At 44.1% G+C, this 14,652-nt stretch overlaps 2 protein-coding genes across 2 annotated transcripts; both read left to right on the plus strand.

Annotated features, from left to right (window-relative positions):
- Positions 1–428: 428 nt before the first annotated feature.
- Positions 429–1,714, plus strand: LOC120906207. Its single transcript, XM_040317714.1, has 2 exons — positions 429–936; positions 1,082–1,714. Exons 1-2 carry the CDS (start codon positions 708–710, stop codon positions 1,171–1,173), a joined length of 321 nt encoding a protein of 106 aa, XP_040173648.1. The 5' UTR covers positions 429–707; the 3' UTR covers positions 1,174–1,714.
- A 7,435-nt stretch (positions 1,715–9,149) lies between these two features.
- LOC120905653 (uncharacterized protein K02A2.6-like) lies at positions 9,150–12,126 on the plus strand. The gene is made up of 3 exons (XM_040316643.1): positions 9,150–10,312; positions 10,493–11,196; positions 12,032–12,126. The coding sequence occupies exons 1-3, from the start codon at positions 9,150–9,152 to the stop codon at positions 12,124–12,126; spliced, it is 1,962 nt and encodes a 653-aa protein (XP_040172577.1).
- Positions 12,127–14,652: the final 2,526 nt, after the last annotated feature.

Below are 14,652 nucleotides of genomic sequence, written 5' to 3' on the forward strand. Positions count from 1 at the left end.
GCGGTGCACCTTAGAGTGATTTTGCTGTATTTATTTTAATATTTTTTATTTAAATTTCCAGCCACATCGTACCACTCAGTTGAAGTCTTTTGATCGTGATCGTAATTCAGTCTACGCAAACCAGCGCCCGTTGAAAACTGCCAGCCAAAGAACAGAGCGCGTGAAACCACTCCCTCGGCGCAAAACCAGCTACGATAAATTAGTCTGCTGTCCCTGTTTGCCGTACACACTCGGCACACGGTTCCCCGGGGTTCGTTCCATTCCGCTGATTGGCCTCGGCTCAAACCTGCCAGTGTGCAACAGTGTAGTAGTACCCCGTAAGGCACGTCACGTTGTGTAGCGCTTCGGCGCAACAAGTCTATCTGGTGCAACATTCGGGCGAGTACATAAGGGCGCACCCGGGCTGTGGCGGAACTTCAGTTTCTTCGGAACCGTCACAAGGATAACATCGGGATTCTGCCAAACGGCTCGGAAAGGACACACACTGCTGGTTGTGGATGTTTTTCGGAATCACTATTTCCGTGTTCGTGAAATCTTGACTCTGTGCTCGCTTGTATTCAAAGTGTGTGACCTGAAACGAATTTTGTTGGAAAAGACGTTAAAGCAATAATTAAGCTTTTAAGCAAGTAAAGTGTGTGCTTGTGTTGGTGTGCTGAATAGAAAGCAGCTTGTGTTTGTGTGCGTGGTTGTGAGAAAACCCAACCGATATGGCGGTCGGATATAATGCCAGAGAGGACGAGGAGGCTGCCGTCCCGAAGTCGTCCCCATCCTCAACCATTCATGGTAGCAGCAACAACAATCAACCGGAGCCTCTGCACGGTTCCACCGCACCGACCGGTCTGTCGGTGAACGAACAGAACGACGTGCAGCTGGTGATCGCGACACTTCAGGCCAGACATTTGATGCGCCGGATCATCTCCAATCTGTTAGCCCATGGTGAGTATAGTCGCTAATTGAACGATACCCGTGCGAGTGGCATTGTGTGCTGTTGATGTGCACCAAGTGAAAGCTACGGACGTGATCGCACCTTTATCTTATCTCCAACTTACTATGCGCACTTCTGACTTTCTGTTCCATACAGCGCTGCTGTACGGCGGCTCGGCCAATCCCGACCATCCTAGACCGTGCCCGGACTGTGTGCTGCTGGTGCTCCTGTTCGATTACTACATTTAAAGTTGAACTCCACTCCCTGTTGTTCATCATGTGGTTGCGATGGTATAGTCCCACTTAGACAGAAACGAGATAGAGAGAGCGGACAAATTTCCCATTTTCTTTACCGATCCGATTGCTCGCCGACCGGATTGGCGGCTCATCAACAAGGACTGTGATAATGATAAGAAGGGTTCATGTTTTCTCTGCTTTCCCGTACGGCTCCTTCAAAAAAAAAAAATCTCTCGATCGTGAGCGAGGCTGTACAGAAAAGTTATGAGGGATATGGGATGGGAAGCACTAAGTAAACATGCAAGCCAACAGGTTAACGATAAATTTGAAACAATTAGCTATTGTAATACAATGTAAATTTCGTATTAAAGATTCGTTTGTGACGAGGCAGTGGGAAATGAGTGTGTGCTTTGTCGTAGTTTCGTCGAATCGCTTTTTTGGGTTAATGCGCATGTAATTGTTTGGTGGATGTGTGTGAATGCGCTCCTGCATTACATCTGCGTCTGTGCTACCGTTTTTCGTCTGCAAACCAAATAAATTGAGTGTTTTTGAACGATCGTGTTACTAACTGATTTTTTGTGGTGTTGTTCCTCGGCCGCAGAATGTCTGGAAGGTAATTAGTTTTCCTGTTATTAGAAGGTTGTTATTAGTTTTCCTGGAGGTTTTGAGTTTTGCGATGAAAAAAGAATAAATATCACAAAATTAAGATTTCTTCCTTTTTCCATAGTTTTCGTGCTGTGTGAGATCTAGAGAAGTAAGTATAGTCATAAATTATATTATATGTGCGATTCTTGAGAACAGCAAGGGCCACTGCATGCAACTTAGTAATCAATCTGAGATTATCATAGAAAACGAGCGATTTGTTTTCTATTTATTTCAGAATTGCATATTAACAAATAAAATTATCCTCTATTTGTCATGACGTCTTAGGCGAACGTGCTGGCCTATACATGCTTTCGGCACTCATTCAATACCACGCAGCCGGATAGTCAGTCTTGGCTACAGGGGAACCCACGACGAGCATGTTGCTAAGTCAAAAGGAAAACAATTAGCGAATAAAAATTAAAAGCAAAACGTCGAATGTTAACCAAAACTCCCAAAACGAATGATCGCTTCATCTATTTTTCCCTCCAATCTGAACTACTCGCAGATCGTCGAAATTAAACTCTCCCTATAGCGTCGAACATCATACCTACCGCAGCGAAGGTGTTTCCAGTCACCCAAGGTGAAATTCACTGCAATGACAAACCACAAAAGTACCAGAGTTAAATGTTAGAACAAAAATGCAACAATTTCTCCGGTTTTTTTCGTTCCTCTCCTACTGAAGAAGCATTTCATATCATAGCGCTTATTTTCTAGAGCCATTTCCAGGTTGCGCACTCTGCGGAATAAGTTTTTCACATTCAATTCCTGAAGGTCCATTGCGAAGACAGTACAGAGAAAAGGAAATAAAATTATGAAACGTGGTATAGACTCGGTAATGGACTATTACTTCTTGATTAAGAAAAGCGAAGGAAGCTTCAAAACCGACCTTAGTTCTTTATACTTTTTTCTGTTCTGTGCCTGTGACTATGACGCGACTTGACAGAAATGTAGGCTCCGGTATTCCGTTAGAATCATGTGATTTTGATGCATCGCGATCTCAAGAGGTAGACAATAGAGAAAACTCATTTCTTGCCGAGTCTCTGACCATTCCCTCTCCTGGAGTAGGAGTCGTCCGGAGTCGACCGGAGTCATCGCGGTTTTATTCTAATGGTTATTTTTTTCTTCTTAGTTACTTGTTTACTTGTTTTTACGTTTTGTCACTTTTTACAACAACAACAAAAACATGTCAAATTTTTTGACATAAACATAAAATTAAAAATAAAACACAAATAAATAATAAATATATGACATAAACATAAAATAAACATAAAAAAGGCTACGAGTTAGTTTTCATCAGAATATTGCATCGATTTTGAATTCTCATTAAAAAGTTATAGGCCTCCGAAAGCGCTGGCTACCCAGATAACCCGGTTCATTAAAAAAAAAAATATTTACAGATTTATTCAATTTAAAAAAATCAAAGGAAACTTTCAGAGGAAGATGAGTGGTTTATATATGTATTCCAAATATCAGAATCGGAGAAATAAGCGATCAAAATGGTTTTGGCTAGCATGGCTGACCTTAGCTATTAAATCTCGAAAAAGCCTATCAAGCTGCAAATTGATTTTTCTTCAAAACCAGTGTTTAATGAAAATATTGAGGGTTGAGTTCCGATTATTGATGTGAAAAATGATGTTTTGGTCGGGATCAATTCTGACCAGCTCCGATGTTTTGTGGAATCGATTCCGGATGTTAAATTGCATTTTGAATTGATCGTTTTCAAGTACATTTCAATCCTTTGCTGCTTATTAAATAGGGGTCGAAGCATCCAGTACATTCGGGCAAAAACCGTGGAATCATTTTGACTGTTTGATGAAAAAGCTATCATCATCGTTTCATTGCAGTAATGTTCTGGATGCATTTTCGTGGATTTTTTACAACGATGGTAAAATTAAATCGAGTGCGCCATAGCAATTGGATTAAAATCTCAGGAATTTGAGAACGGAGGCGTTATGTAATCTTGGAGCTGGAATGAATTGATTTACTACCGGAGGAGTGGGAGCTTGATGTTATCCACCCAGCCTACAAAAAGGGTGTCAGGCTGGATTGCTTGAAAATTCGTCCCATCACAGTCCTCAATGCCGCCCACAAGATCCTGTCCCTGTGATCTGTTCTGCAGACCTGCGCCGCTTGTTACAAGCTGATTTTGTCTTAGGTAAATCCACTACTGGCCACATGTTTATCCTTCGACCCATGTCCATGTTCCTCTAGAAGTGCCGAGAGTCCTGTAGCCCTACGCACCTGTTCATCGATATAAGACGGCCTGCGACACCATAGACCGGAGTAAGCTCAGCTATGGAAAATCATGCAGCGATACCATATGCCTGGGAAGTTAGAGGCCACCATGATCAGCAAGACAACTGCGAAGGTGTGTGAGGCGTATTCCCGACTTTTACGTGAAGTGTTAAGGATTTGATTGAAAACGAAGTACTTGCTTGCCAGAGGCTCAACCCAACTGAGAAGTAGTATATTAGTTGACGGCGACAATCTCAAACTGGTAAAGAAGTTCTACTATCTTGGGACGGTCGTTACTTCAGACAACGAAATCAGCAGCGAAATCCGGAGGCGCATTGTGTAGGGGAATCGCGAGCAGGAGAAGCGACCTCGAGAGAGATCAATTATAAGGCTTTGTTTGAGATTAGATAGCAGTGCGCCTAAATTTTAATGATGCTTGGTGAAATGTCGAAATTTCGACCCATTTTTCGATGCAGTTTCGGTGCCAGAATGTGTTCTAGTGGAGTTCAAACCGGGTATTCAATTCATTTTTAGCGTGTTTAAATAAAACAATACATCAAGCTTTGTTTTATATCAGGATGTGCTGAATTGTTCTCTCCATTTATTTTACCCTGGCGGCATCTTTTGCCTTCGGTATCTGGCATCTTCAAACTTTGGACGATAGATTTGATTCCAAGGATCGTGAAATCGGAAGGAACAGCGCGGACAAACAAATATATTTTGAAGATGCTAAACAGCTACATTTTTAAAAACCTTTCAAACGTTCTGAGGACGCTTATAAGACTGTCTGTTAAAACAAAAAATGGGGTTTGATGAGTGGCATTAATACAGATTGTAAACGTATTTTAAATCACGTTTTAATACTTGCTATTTAAGGCTACAGCTTCAAGATGAATTGATCTTATTAAATGCATTTTAAGTCTTGTAAGAAAGGTTATTTGGAATACAAGTATACATGTTGTACCTGAGATACGCTATTAACGCAGCATGTGAAGCAGTTGAGTATTTATAATTTCCGCGTACGTTGTGTTCTGCGATTTTCAGCCATTATTTTTCCTTTTGCTTGCTGTGGGTGGTTTTATCCCCTGCATAGATTAGTTGATATGATTCCGATATGATTAAGGCAGAGTCTTGAAATAGTTTGTCTTGCAAAATATGCGCGTTTAAAACACATGTTTAGTTCAAATAATATTATTTTAAAAATACGAACATGCATATTATGGAGGTGATTTGATAAATTTTAAATTATAACATTTTCTTGGCATAAATTTCTACTTATAGGCGAGTGATTTCATCAGATATTCAAGATATTTGGCATTTGTTCTCCACCATTACAGAGGTTTTGTGTAGAAATATAGAATATAGAATATAGAAAACTGTCAAAATTAATCTTGGGCGAGTGAAAATTAACATTGGATCAATCCATCTACAAACTAGGCGTCAAAGTAAATTTCGTGAGCGACAAAATATGCAGCATGCATTGCAAAATAGCGTGAAAACCTTGTTTTGTTATTTCATATTCATTACTTCATTGCCGCATCAAGGACATATACATAGCAATAAGCTGTAATTGTGATGACTTTTTCGCGCTTCACGTAATAAAGTTGTAAAAATGAACTTAACAGAGTTCTGTAGATGGGCCTTTTCAGTCTTAAGAGAGTTTTATTGTAGTATTATTAGGCCATACAAGACATTCAAATGAAAAAGGAAGACTTAATGAAGTACAGTCTGTTCCCGAGTTACGCGGTTTCTGCGGTCCCGACGAATCCGCGTAACTCGAATATCTGCGTAAGTCGAATTTCATGTTTTTTTGACTAAAATACTATTTATTACTCGCAGTTTTTGATTTAAATTAATACTTTTATATACTTTATCATTTATTTGATATGATTCGTGCAGAAAATTCTAATATTTCTGGCTTTTAAGCGGTTTCAATTTGTTAGCATAAATGCAATTTATACCGAACTTGACGCAAATTGTACTGATTTGACATTTAATCTGTCAAATTTAGAAAACCGCGTATCTCCGAATCCGCGTATGTCGAGAACCGCGTAACTCGGGAACAGACTGTAGTCGTAACAATATCGTTCAAACTATATTAGGATTTTAAATGTTCCTTGGGAGGTGATGTGTGAAACCGTCTCTCGTGCCACTGATATTAGAGGAAGATATTAAAATTATATTATCGTTTTACTAGAAAACCGCCGTTGTCGTTCCTTTATAGTTAGTAAGAGCGTGATAATTTTTTTTTTCATGAACAAAAATAACAAGCACGAAAAATATATTTTGTTTTTTCACGAACCTCGGTCCATTCCAGGTCCAGGATCGTTCCATTGTTGCAACGGAAATGACTGCTTCGGTACAAAATCCTATCACAAACTCACACGATATTACTAATTATATCGATTATTAATTTTGTATGGGATTTGACCAATCGCGTATGCCACGTTTTCGCAGTTGTGTGGACGTAACTTGAGGTGATATTGACGCCGTCAACCGGAACGGCACGTAAGATTTTTCTTTGTACAGCGGTACACTCTTCTGTACTCGACATTCTGCGCTACTTCCGCCGCCGAGGCGTCAAATGAGACGCGACGTCCCTAATCCAATCTCGTCCAAAGCCTATTAGCACCGTGTACGTACATCTTCGCACAATATAATCCGATTTCTCCCACACACGCTGAACTGAGGGAATAAGGGATAAGAAAGCAGCGCAGGTTTCGCGGGCGTGCGAAAGCGATCCCTAATGAGGTGCAATCAAGCCGGGCAGGATGCATCCAAAGACGGACCGATAATCATAGCTTAGGGGTAGGCTTAGAAGGGAGTTTTTGAACGCTCGGAATCGATTCTCTGGCCCGTCGAGTGGGCGCTTAAGTTTCCAGAAGGCATCATCGACAGTGCAGCGCAATGGTTCCCCATCGGGCGGAAATAGTGCGCCCATGGTGAGCATACAATGTTGCACCCGTAATCCCGTAATGTTTAATTGAGTTACAACGGGAAATTGAATTTTGCATAATACCTACAGAACCGGACAGAACTCGTGGAATGGGAGATGAGATACAGTGCCCTTGTCCTGAGAGAACCTATCCTTGAAGCCTTCCCGAAGATATGGACAATATTAAAAAGTCATTCCCAGAAGGTCCATTTGATTTAGCCACAATGCGGAGTTGTAGTTTCGTTTTACTGCCGATAGCATTACAAAATCTTCTGCTGTTTTGTTTTCGTTCGTTTGAGTCGTTCCTTTCGATTCATTCTATTTTCCATTCTATTTACGAGCTACGTGTCAGGGCAAGAAACATGTGCAAACATAAACTCACTTTTCTTCACAGAGTAAGAGCGGGGTGGCCTCTCGGGAGGACAGATAATGATCCTTTGATGACGGGGCAAAGATCTTGACCAGTGGACGCTTTTCCACATATTCACAAACCCATATTAAGGAGACGAATTTAATTAAAACAACACACTCAGTGTATGTGTGTGTGTGTGTTAGGTTAATGCGTCCCAAATAGCATGCCCGGTATGCAAATTATCCCATCCTGTGGGGGTTTCACCTTTTCCCCTCCCACATGACCAGGGAGTGTCCATGGGTTGCTGGCGAACGGGTGAACATCTTAAGACATCGGACACTCACAAACACTTAATGCCGGCGGCAGCCGATACGTGGAGAGTGAGAGGGTGAACGAAAAAGTTGGCCCAACTTCTCGACTTCCAAAATAAACAGCATCCGCTGCGGTCATGGATAATAATTTTATTAAGTTGTCTCTTCGGGGCGTCAAAACCTTGGGTTTGGAGTTTATGATAGTGCCATGCAGCTTTGGTCACTTTTGTACACACATACACACACGCACGAATTACGAGGGTACTTTGAAACAGTGACCCTTTTACCAATCCCCTCTTTGTGGTTAAAATGGGAAATTGATTAAATGGTGGGATTTTGGCTGTTTGTGGTTTAATTACGGCGCTTGACTGTTCGCTTCGTGCCGACCGCTCCTTTACATTTATAGAAGGAACTTTGCCTTTGCTCTTCCTTTTGCCACCGCTCGAACCTTGAGGCGCTGTCGGGTTATGGACATTCTGCATACGGTTAACCTAGGCTGCCATTCCTTTGAAGATTTGTGGCCAAAACCGAGCAAAACTTCTAACAATATCCTAACGAGGTATTGCTCGAGGTCCTCGACTCTCGGACAGAAGTCATTTTCTGCACGTTCCTTAACTGTATCTTTTCCGTCTTGGAACGCATCGCCTCTTTAAGTTGCTAATGTTCGTACCAACCTTACCTTCACAACAATTTCTGCTGCCCGTGGTTTTTCATTTGTGCCACCGGAACTACTACTTCTTACGTATGAAAATCAAATTTATTGTAGCTTTTATCGACGTTGATTAACAGTGGTTAGAGAATGTTGGTAAGGGTGGGGGATAGAGGGATAATGTGTGCGTGTGAGAGAGAGAAAGAGAGAGAGAGAGAGAGAGAAGTGAGAGAGAGAGGGAGAGAGAGAGGAAGAGAGAGAGGGAGAGAGAGAGAGAGAGCGGGAATGAGGTGAACGTTTTGTATGCTATTGTGAGCGGATGCTCGACACTGATAAAATGCTGGTAAACTCTGTTTTGATAGCGTTAGTAAAAAAGCTGACTAACAAGCGAATTTGTGATGCAGATTGCTTATATGAAGGGTAATATTACTGTTGTGACCCGACCTGCCGAACTTGCGATCGCCGTTATTGCAGTCACTCACCGCTGACAGTCCTGCCAGCGTGTTGATGTGTTAGTGAGAGCGGTTCGGCAGGATAGGGCAATGATCGCTCGCCAGGCCAATGAACGGGAGCGATGGTGCCGAACACGTTGGTTGTAACGCGGCACTTACAAGAACGTCCTCGGTGCAAGCAGTCAGATTTTTAATAATACATTTATGTTAATTTATAAAGTTTTAATACGCGTGCAGTTAATGTAGATAGTAACACCAACATTAAATATCACAAACCCCGTTACAACACAAAAGTGGCGACGAGTAAATTCGGACAATTTTTTTTTTATAAAACGACAATTTTTAATCTGTGAAAGTGTAAGTGTATGTGCGTGTGAAAATTCCCCGTCCACCGTCCAAGAGGCGCAGGATGAGCACCAACGAAAACGGTGCATCAGACGGAGCTAGCGAAGGCGAATCGCGTCGATCACCGTTGATCCGCCCCAGCGCTTTTACACCAGCGCAACCCTTCGCATCAGCGCACGACGTCAATGCACAACGCTTGCATCTACAACCGCACCGAGGACCAGCGGGGTCATCGCTCGGCGTACCAGCGGCGCCATCGCTCAGCATATCGCCGACGCCATCGCTGCACCCAGAAGGAGCGTCATCTCAGGAAGCAGGATCGTCCCCAGACAGCGCGATGATCTACCAAATGCTGCAATTAATGCAGAAGCAGATGGCCCAACAGCAGCAAATGATGTCGCAATTAATGCAATTGCACCCGCTCCCGCAAACGTCGCAGCCCCAGCAGCATTCGCAGCAGCAGTCTTTCGTCCCGCAGCAGCAGTCTTTCGTCCCGCAGCAGCAGCCCGAGCTTACCATGGATGCTTTGGCGAGCAGCATTTCCGAGTTTCGGTACGAGGCCGAGTCGGACGTTACGTTTTCCGCCTGGTTTTCACGTTACGACGACCTGTTTAAGCAGGACGCCTCCCGACTCGACGACGCGGCGAAAGTTCGTTTACTCGTGCGTAAGCTGGGCACGACAGAGCATTCACGGTATACCAGCTTTATCCTTCCACGAGTTCCGCGCGATGTGAGTTTTCAAGACACAGTCAGCATATTGAGTTCGCTTTTCGGAAGGGCTGAGTCGCTTGTCAGCAAACGATACAAATGCATGAAGCTGACAAAAGCGCAATCCGAAGACATACTCACATTCATCTGCCGCGTGAACCGATCGTGCGTCGACTACCAGTTTTCGTCCATGAGTGAGAATCAGTTTAAGTGTTTGACGCTCGTGTGTGGACTAAAGGATGAGGCTGATTCAGACATCCGCACACGACTTCTCGCACGCATCGAGGAACGAAGTGACGTTACTTTGGAGGATCTTGCAGCAGAGTGCCAGCGGATAAAGAGCCTGAAGGTTGACAGCGCGATGATTGGAACGGAGTCGCGTGAACGAGTCCTTGCAGTGCACGGTGCAGGTATGCAGTCGAACCAGCGGTACCATCGATCGGGCACGCAACCAGCTAATTTCCGGAAGCAGAAATCGAGTGATTCCGGAGCATCGGCGAAACCATCGAAACCCTGCTGGTTATGCGGTGAGCTTCATTGGTCCAGAGACTGCAAGTTCAAATCGCATAAGTGCTCCAATTGTGGAAAAATCGGTCATCGGGAAGGGTTTTGCCGCACATCAGGACCGATAAGACGACAGCGCAACTTTCGAAAGCACCGGCAGGTAACATCACGTGTTGTAACTGTGAATATTTGCAGGGTTAACGACAGACGAAAATACGTCAACCTGACCATATGTGGTCAACACGTGAGCTTGCAGCTGGACACTGGGTCGGACATAACAGTCATCAGTCGCTCGTTGTGGCAACAACTGGGCAAACCATCGTTAGTTCCGGCAGAGGTCAACGCTAGGACAGCATCGGGTGAGGAGCTTCAACTCGACGGTGAATTCGAAACCAGCATTGAAATGGCAGGTAAAACGAGGGAAGCTATCATTCGGGTGACGCGAGCAAACATTTTATTGTTGGGTGCTGATCTCATCGATCAATTTGGTCTCAGTTCGCTACCAATGGATAGCTACTGCAAAATGGTATCGTCAAGCGGCTACATCAAGGGTCTCCAAGCTAAATTTCCGACAGTTTTTAGCGGTACGGGGCTATGCACTAAAAGCCGCATCCACTTGCAGTTGAAAGAAGACGCTCGACCCGTGTTTTGTCCAAAAAGGCCTGTCGCTTATGCCATGATTGAGACGGTCAACAAAGAGCTGGATAGGTTGGAACAATTGAATATCATCACGCGCGTAGACTTTTCCGAATGGGCAGCCCCGATCGTAGTCGTACGAAAGGCAAATGGCAACATCCGCATCTGTGGCGACTACTCGACTGGCTTAAACGATGCGCTTCAGCCACTCGAATATCCATTGCCATTGCCCGAAGATATTTTTTCGAAGCTTGCGCACTTGCGTTGGTTCAGCAAAGTAGACCTGTCAGACGCGTTCCTCCAGGTCGAGATTCACGAACAATATCGTCCATTGCTTACCATTAACACCCATAGAGGTTTATACCATTATAACCGCCTTCCTCCAGGCATAAAAGTAGCCCCAGCCGCGTTCCAGCAGATTATAGATAGAATGCTGGCAGGATTGCAGGGAACTTCTGGCTATATGGATGATGTGGTTGTCGGGGGGAAAACAGAGGAAGAGCATGACGAAAATCTAACGAAACTTTTTCAACGCCTCAAACAATTTGGTTTTTCCGTCCGAGCAGACAAATGCTCGTTGAAGATGAAGCAAATCGATTACCTTGGACACGTAATCGACCGTCATGGTATCCGACCGAATCCTGCGAAAATCGAGGCAATAAAAAATCTTCCCGCACCTACTGATATCAAAGGCGTGCGCTCTTTCCTCGGAGCAGTAAATTTTTATGGAAAGTTTGTGCCAAAAATGCGCGAATTGAGGTATCCGCTTGATAACTTGCTGAAAAGTGACACAAAATTCGCTTGGAATATGCAATGTGAAAAGGCATTTAAATATTTTAAAGAAATCCTATCATCCGATCTCCTCCTCACCCACTACGACCCCACCGCAGAGATTATTGTGGCAGCGGATGCATCATCAGTGGGGCTAGGAGCCACCATTTCTCACAAGTTTGGCGATGGCTCAATAAAGGTCGTTCAGCATGCGTCACGTGCTTTGACAACAACGGAGGAAAAATATAGTCAAATAGATCGCGAAGGGTTGGCCATTGTATTTGCCGTAACTAAATTTCACAAGATGCTTTATGGTCGTTCTTTCAGGCTCCAAACCGACCACCGTCCCTTATTACGCATCTTCGGCTCAAAGAAAGGCATCCCAGTATTCACAGCGAATAGACTGCAACGCTTTGCGCTAACACTGCAGTTATACGACTTTTCGATAGAGTACGTCCCCACCGAAAACTTTGGAAATGCTGACATTCTCTCAAGGCTCATAAGAAATCACGCTAAACCGGAGACAGAATACGTCATCGCCAGCCTCCAGCTAGAAGAGGATGTAAGGTCCGTAGTTCTCAACATGATTAATACATTCCCTCTCAATTTCAGAGACATAGAGGAAGGGACACGGACAGATTCCCTACTATGGAAGGTTCACAAATACATCCAAGAAGGCTGGCCGTCTGACTCGTCATATGGAATGGAGTTAGCACGCTTCTATAATAGAAAGGATGACCTGTCGACCGTAGGTGATTGTGTTCTTTTTAGAGAGAGAGTAGTAATCCCCAGAAAACTACGCATGCGGTGCTTGAATCAACTTCATAGAGGGCATCCAGGGATTCAACGCATGAAGTCCGTCGCTCGCAGCTATTTATACTGGCCATCTATTGATGAGGATATAGCCGACTGCGTTTCCAGCTGTACAGCATGCATGGCAGTCGCAAAATCACCACCTTTACTAGAACCAAAGTTTTGGCCAAAGACCACCAAACCGTGGGAAAGAGTGCATATAGACTATGCAGGACCAGTTGATGGAGCTTATTTCTTGATCGTGGTTGACGCATTCTCAAAGTGGCCTGAAGTGATGAAAACAATCACCACAACCACTACAGCTACCATTTCGATGCTGCGAAGCATCTTTGCACGTTTTGGCATGCCTGAAAAACTAGTCAGCGATAACGGAGCCCAATTTACAAGCGACGCGTTTAAAGATTACTGCAAGCAAAGTGGCATTGAGCATATTAAAACACCGCCGTTTCACCCACAGTCTAATGGGCAAGCAGAGCGCTTTGTGGATACTATGAAACGAGCCCTGAAGAAAATCCAATCAGATGATATATCCACTGAAACGGCACTCGACACCTTCCTGCAAACATATCGCTCAACTCCGCACCCTGCACTTAACCAACGCACGCCAGCTCAAGTTTTATTTAATCGAAACATTAGAATTCCCTTAGATCTGATACGCCCAACTACAACAACACATTCCGAAGTCGACCAACGAGATGATCAGCAACCGCCAGCAGCTAGACAGTTTCAACCTGGAGATGCTGTCTATATGAAAACATTATTCGCGCAATGCTTGGCAGTGGATTCCCGGAATGGTATCGAAACGGATCGGAAGCGTAATGTACGAGATTATCACCGATGGACATCGCCCTCATCGTCGACATGCCAATCAAATGCGCGCACGTACATCGAGTGGCCGAGGACATCTTGCCGGCGACTCAACTAAGCATCAGCTGCCGCTTGATATTCTTGCGGAAGTGGCACCAACACCGTGGGCACCGACACCAAAGGCACCGATACCCGTGGAACGGAACAACGATCCGTCCAGCACATCACAACGTTTTTCTTCCGATAGGTCCCCAACGCAGCAGATTGTACAGCCTCTACCATCTGCATCCGAGACCAGCATCAGACAGCCGATACAACCGCCACGCCGATCTTCTAGGCTTAGAAGACCTCCGCGTAGGCTCGACGGATATCGGCTATACTAAAAAGGGGGAGATGTTGTGACCCGACCTGCCGAACTTGCGATCGCCGTTATTGCAGTCACTCACCGCTGACAGTCCTGCCAGCGTGTTGATGTGTTAGTGAGAGCGGTTCGGCAGGATAGGGCAATGATCGCTCGCCAGGCCAATGAACGGGAGCGATGGTGCCGAACACGTTGGTTGTAACGCGGCACTTACAAGAACGTCCTCGGTGCAAGCAGTCAGATTTTTAATAATACATTTATGTTAATTTATAAAGTTTTAATACGTGTGCAGTTAATGTAGATAGTAACACCAACATTAAATATCACAAACCCCGTTACAACACAAAAATTACTACCAAGCGTTCGGAAGGTATAAGATGTGGGTAACAAAACTATATCTTGTTTATTAACAATAATTAGCATTCCATTTATCAGTAGTTACAACCAATGTCAGCAGCATACGCAAGCACAACCCAACGCACAACTTCATCCTGAAAAGTGTAACTTACCTCTCCATCGGATGGTACATATCGCTCGGCTGGATATGTACGCCCATTGTGTTAGCGCGTACGGTCGATGATTTGCCTTTGTACTATTATGATTGTCCTCTTCACGCGATCGCTCTATGTGTACGTGACTTACGCGACGCTGTCCATCGAAAATCCCCTCCAGACGAGTCTGGCGGCAATTTCTTTGTAAGGATAATTACCCCCTAACGTAAACTCTCAAACCGTGATTTTTTGTGCGTATTTCCTCAACCCTGCTTTAAAAGCTAGGCATGTTTTTTTTCTACAGAAGGTACGATTTTTTTATGAATTTATCTATTCCTGTATCTTAAGAAGCAAAAAAAAAACCCTCACTGATGGCGCGAAAAGTTCTCGTTCCACTGTCCAAGCATCGTTCAAATGAACATTACGTTCTGCTTGGTTCCATTAGGGACACATTAATGGTATCAACCGAAAAAAAG

This window comes from Anopheles arabiensis, chromosome X (assembly GCF_016920715.1).
Source record: "Anopheles arabiensis isolate DONGOLA chromosome X, AaraD3, whole genome shotgun sequence".
Taxonomy (NCBI): domain Eukaryota; kingdom Metazoa; phylum Arthropoda; class Insecta; order Diptera; family Culicidae; genus Anopheles; species Anopheles arabiensis.

Coding starts and splice junctions, on each gene's coding strand:
- LOC120905653 (XM_040316643.1), top strand. CDS start 9,150: ATGAGCACCAACGAAAACGGTGCATCAGACGGAGCTAGCGAAGGCGAA. Junction 10,313..10,492: donor AAACCATCGAAACCCTGCTG/GTTATGCGGTGA, acceptor GAATATTTGCAG/GGTTAACGACAGACGAAAAT. Junction 11,197..12,031: donor TTCGAAGCTTGCGCACTTGC/GTTGGTTCAGCA, acceptor TCGTTCTTTCAG/GCTCCAAACCGACCACCGTC.
- LOC120906207 (XM_040317714.1), top strand. CDS start 708: ATGGCGGTCGGATATAATGCCAGAGAGGACGAGGAGGCTGCCGTCCCG. Junction 937..1,081: donor CTCCAATCTGTTAGCCCATG/GTGAGTATAGTC, acceptor TGTTCCATACAG/CGCTGCTGTACGGCGGCTCG.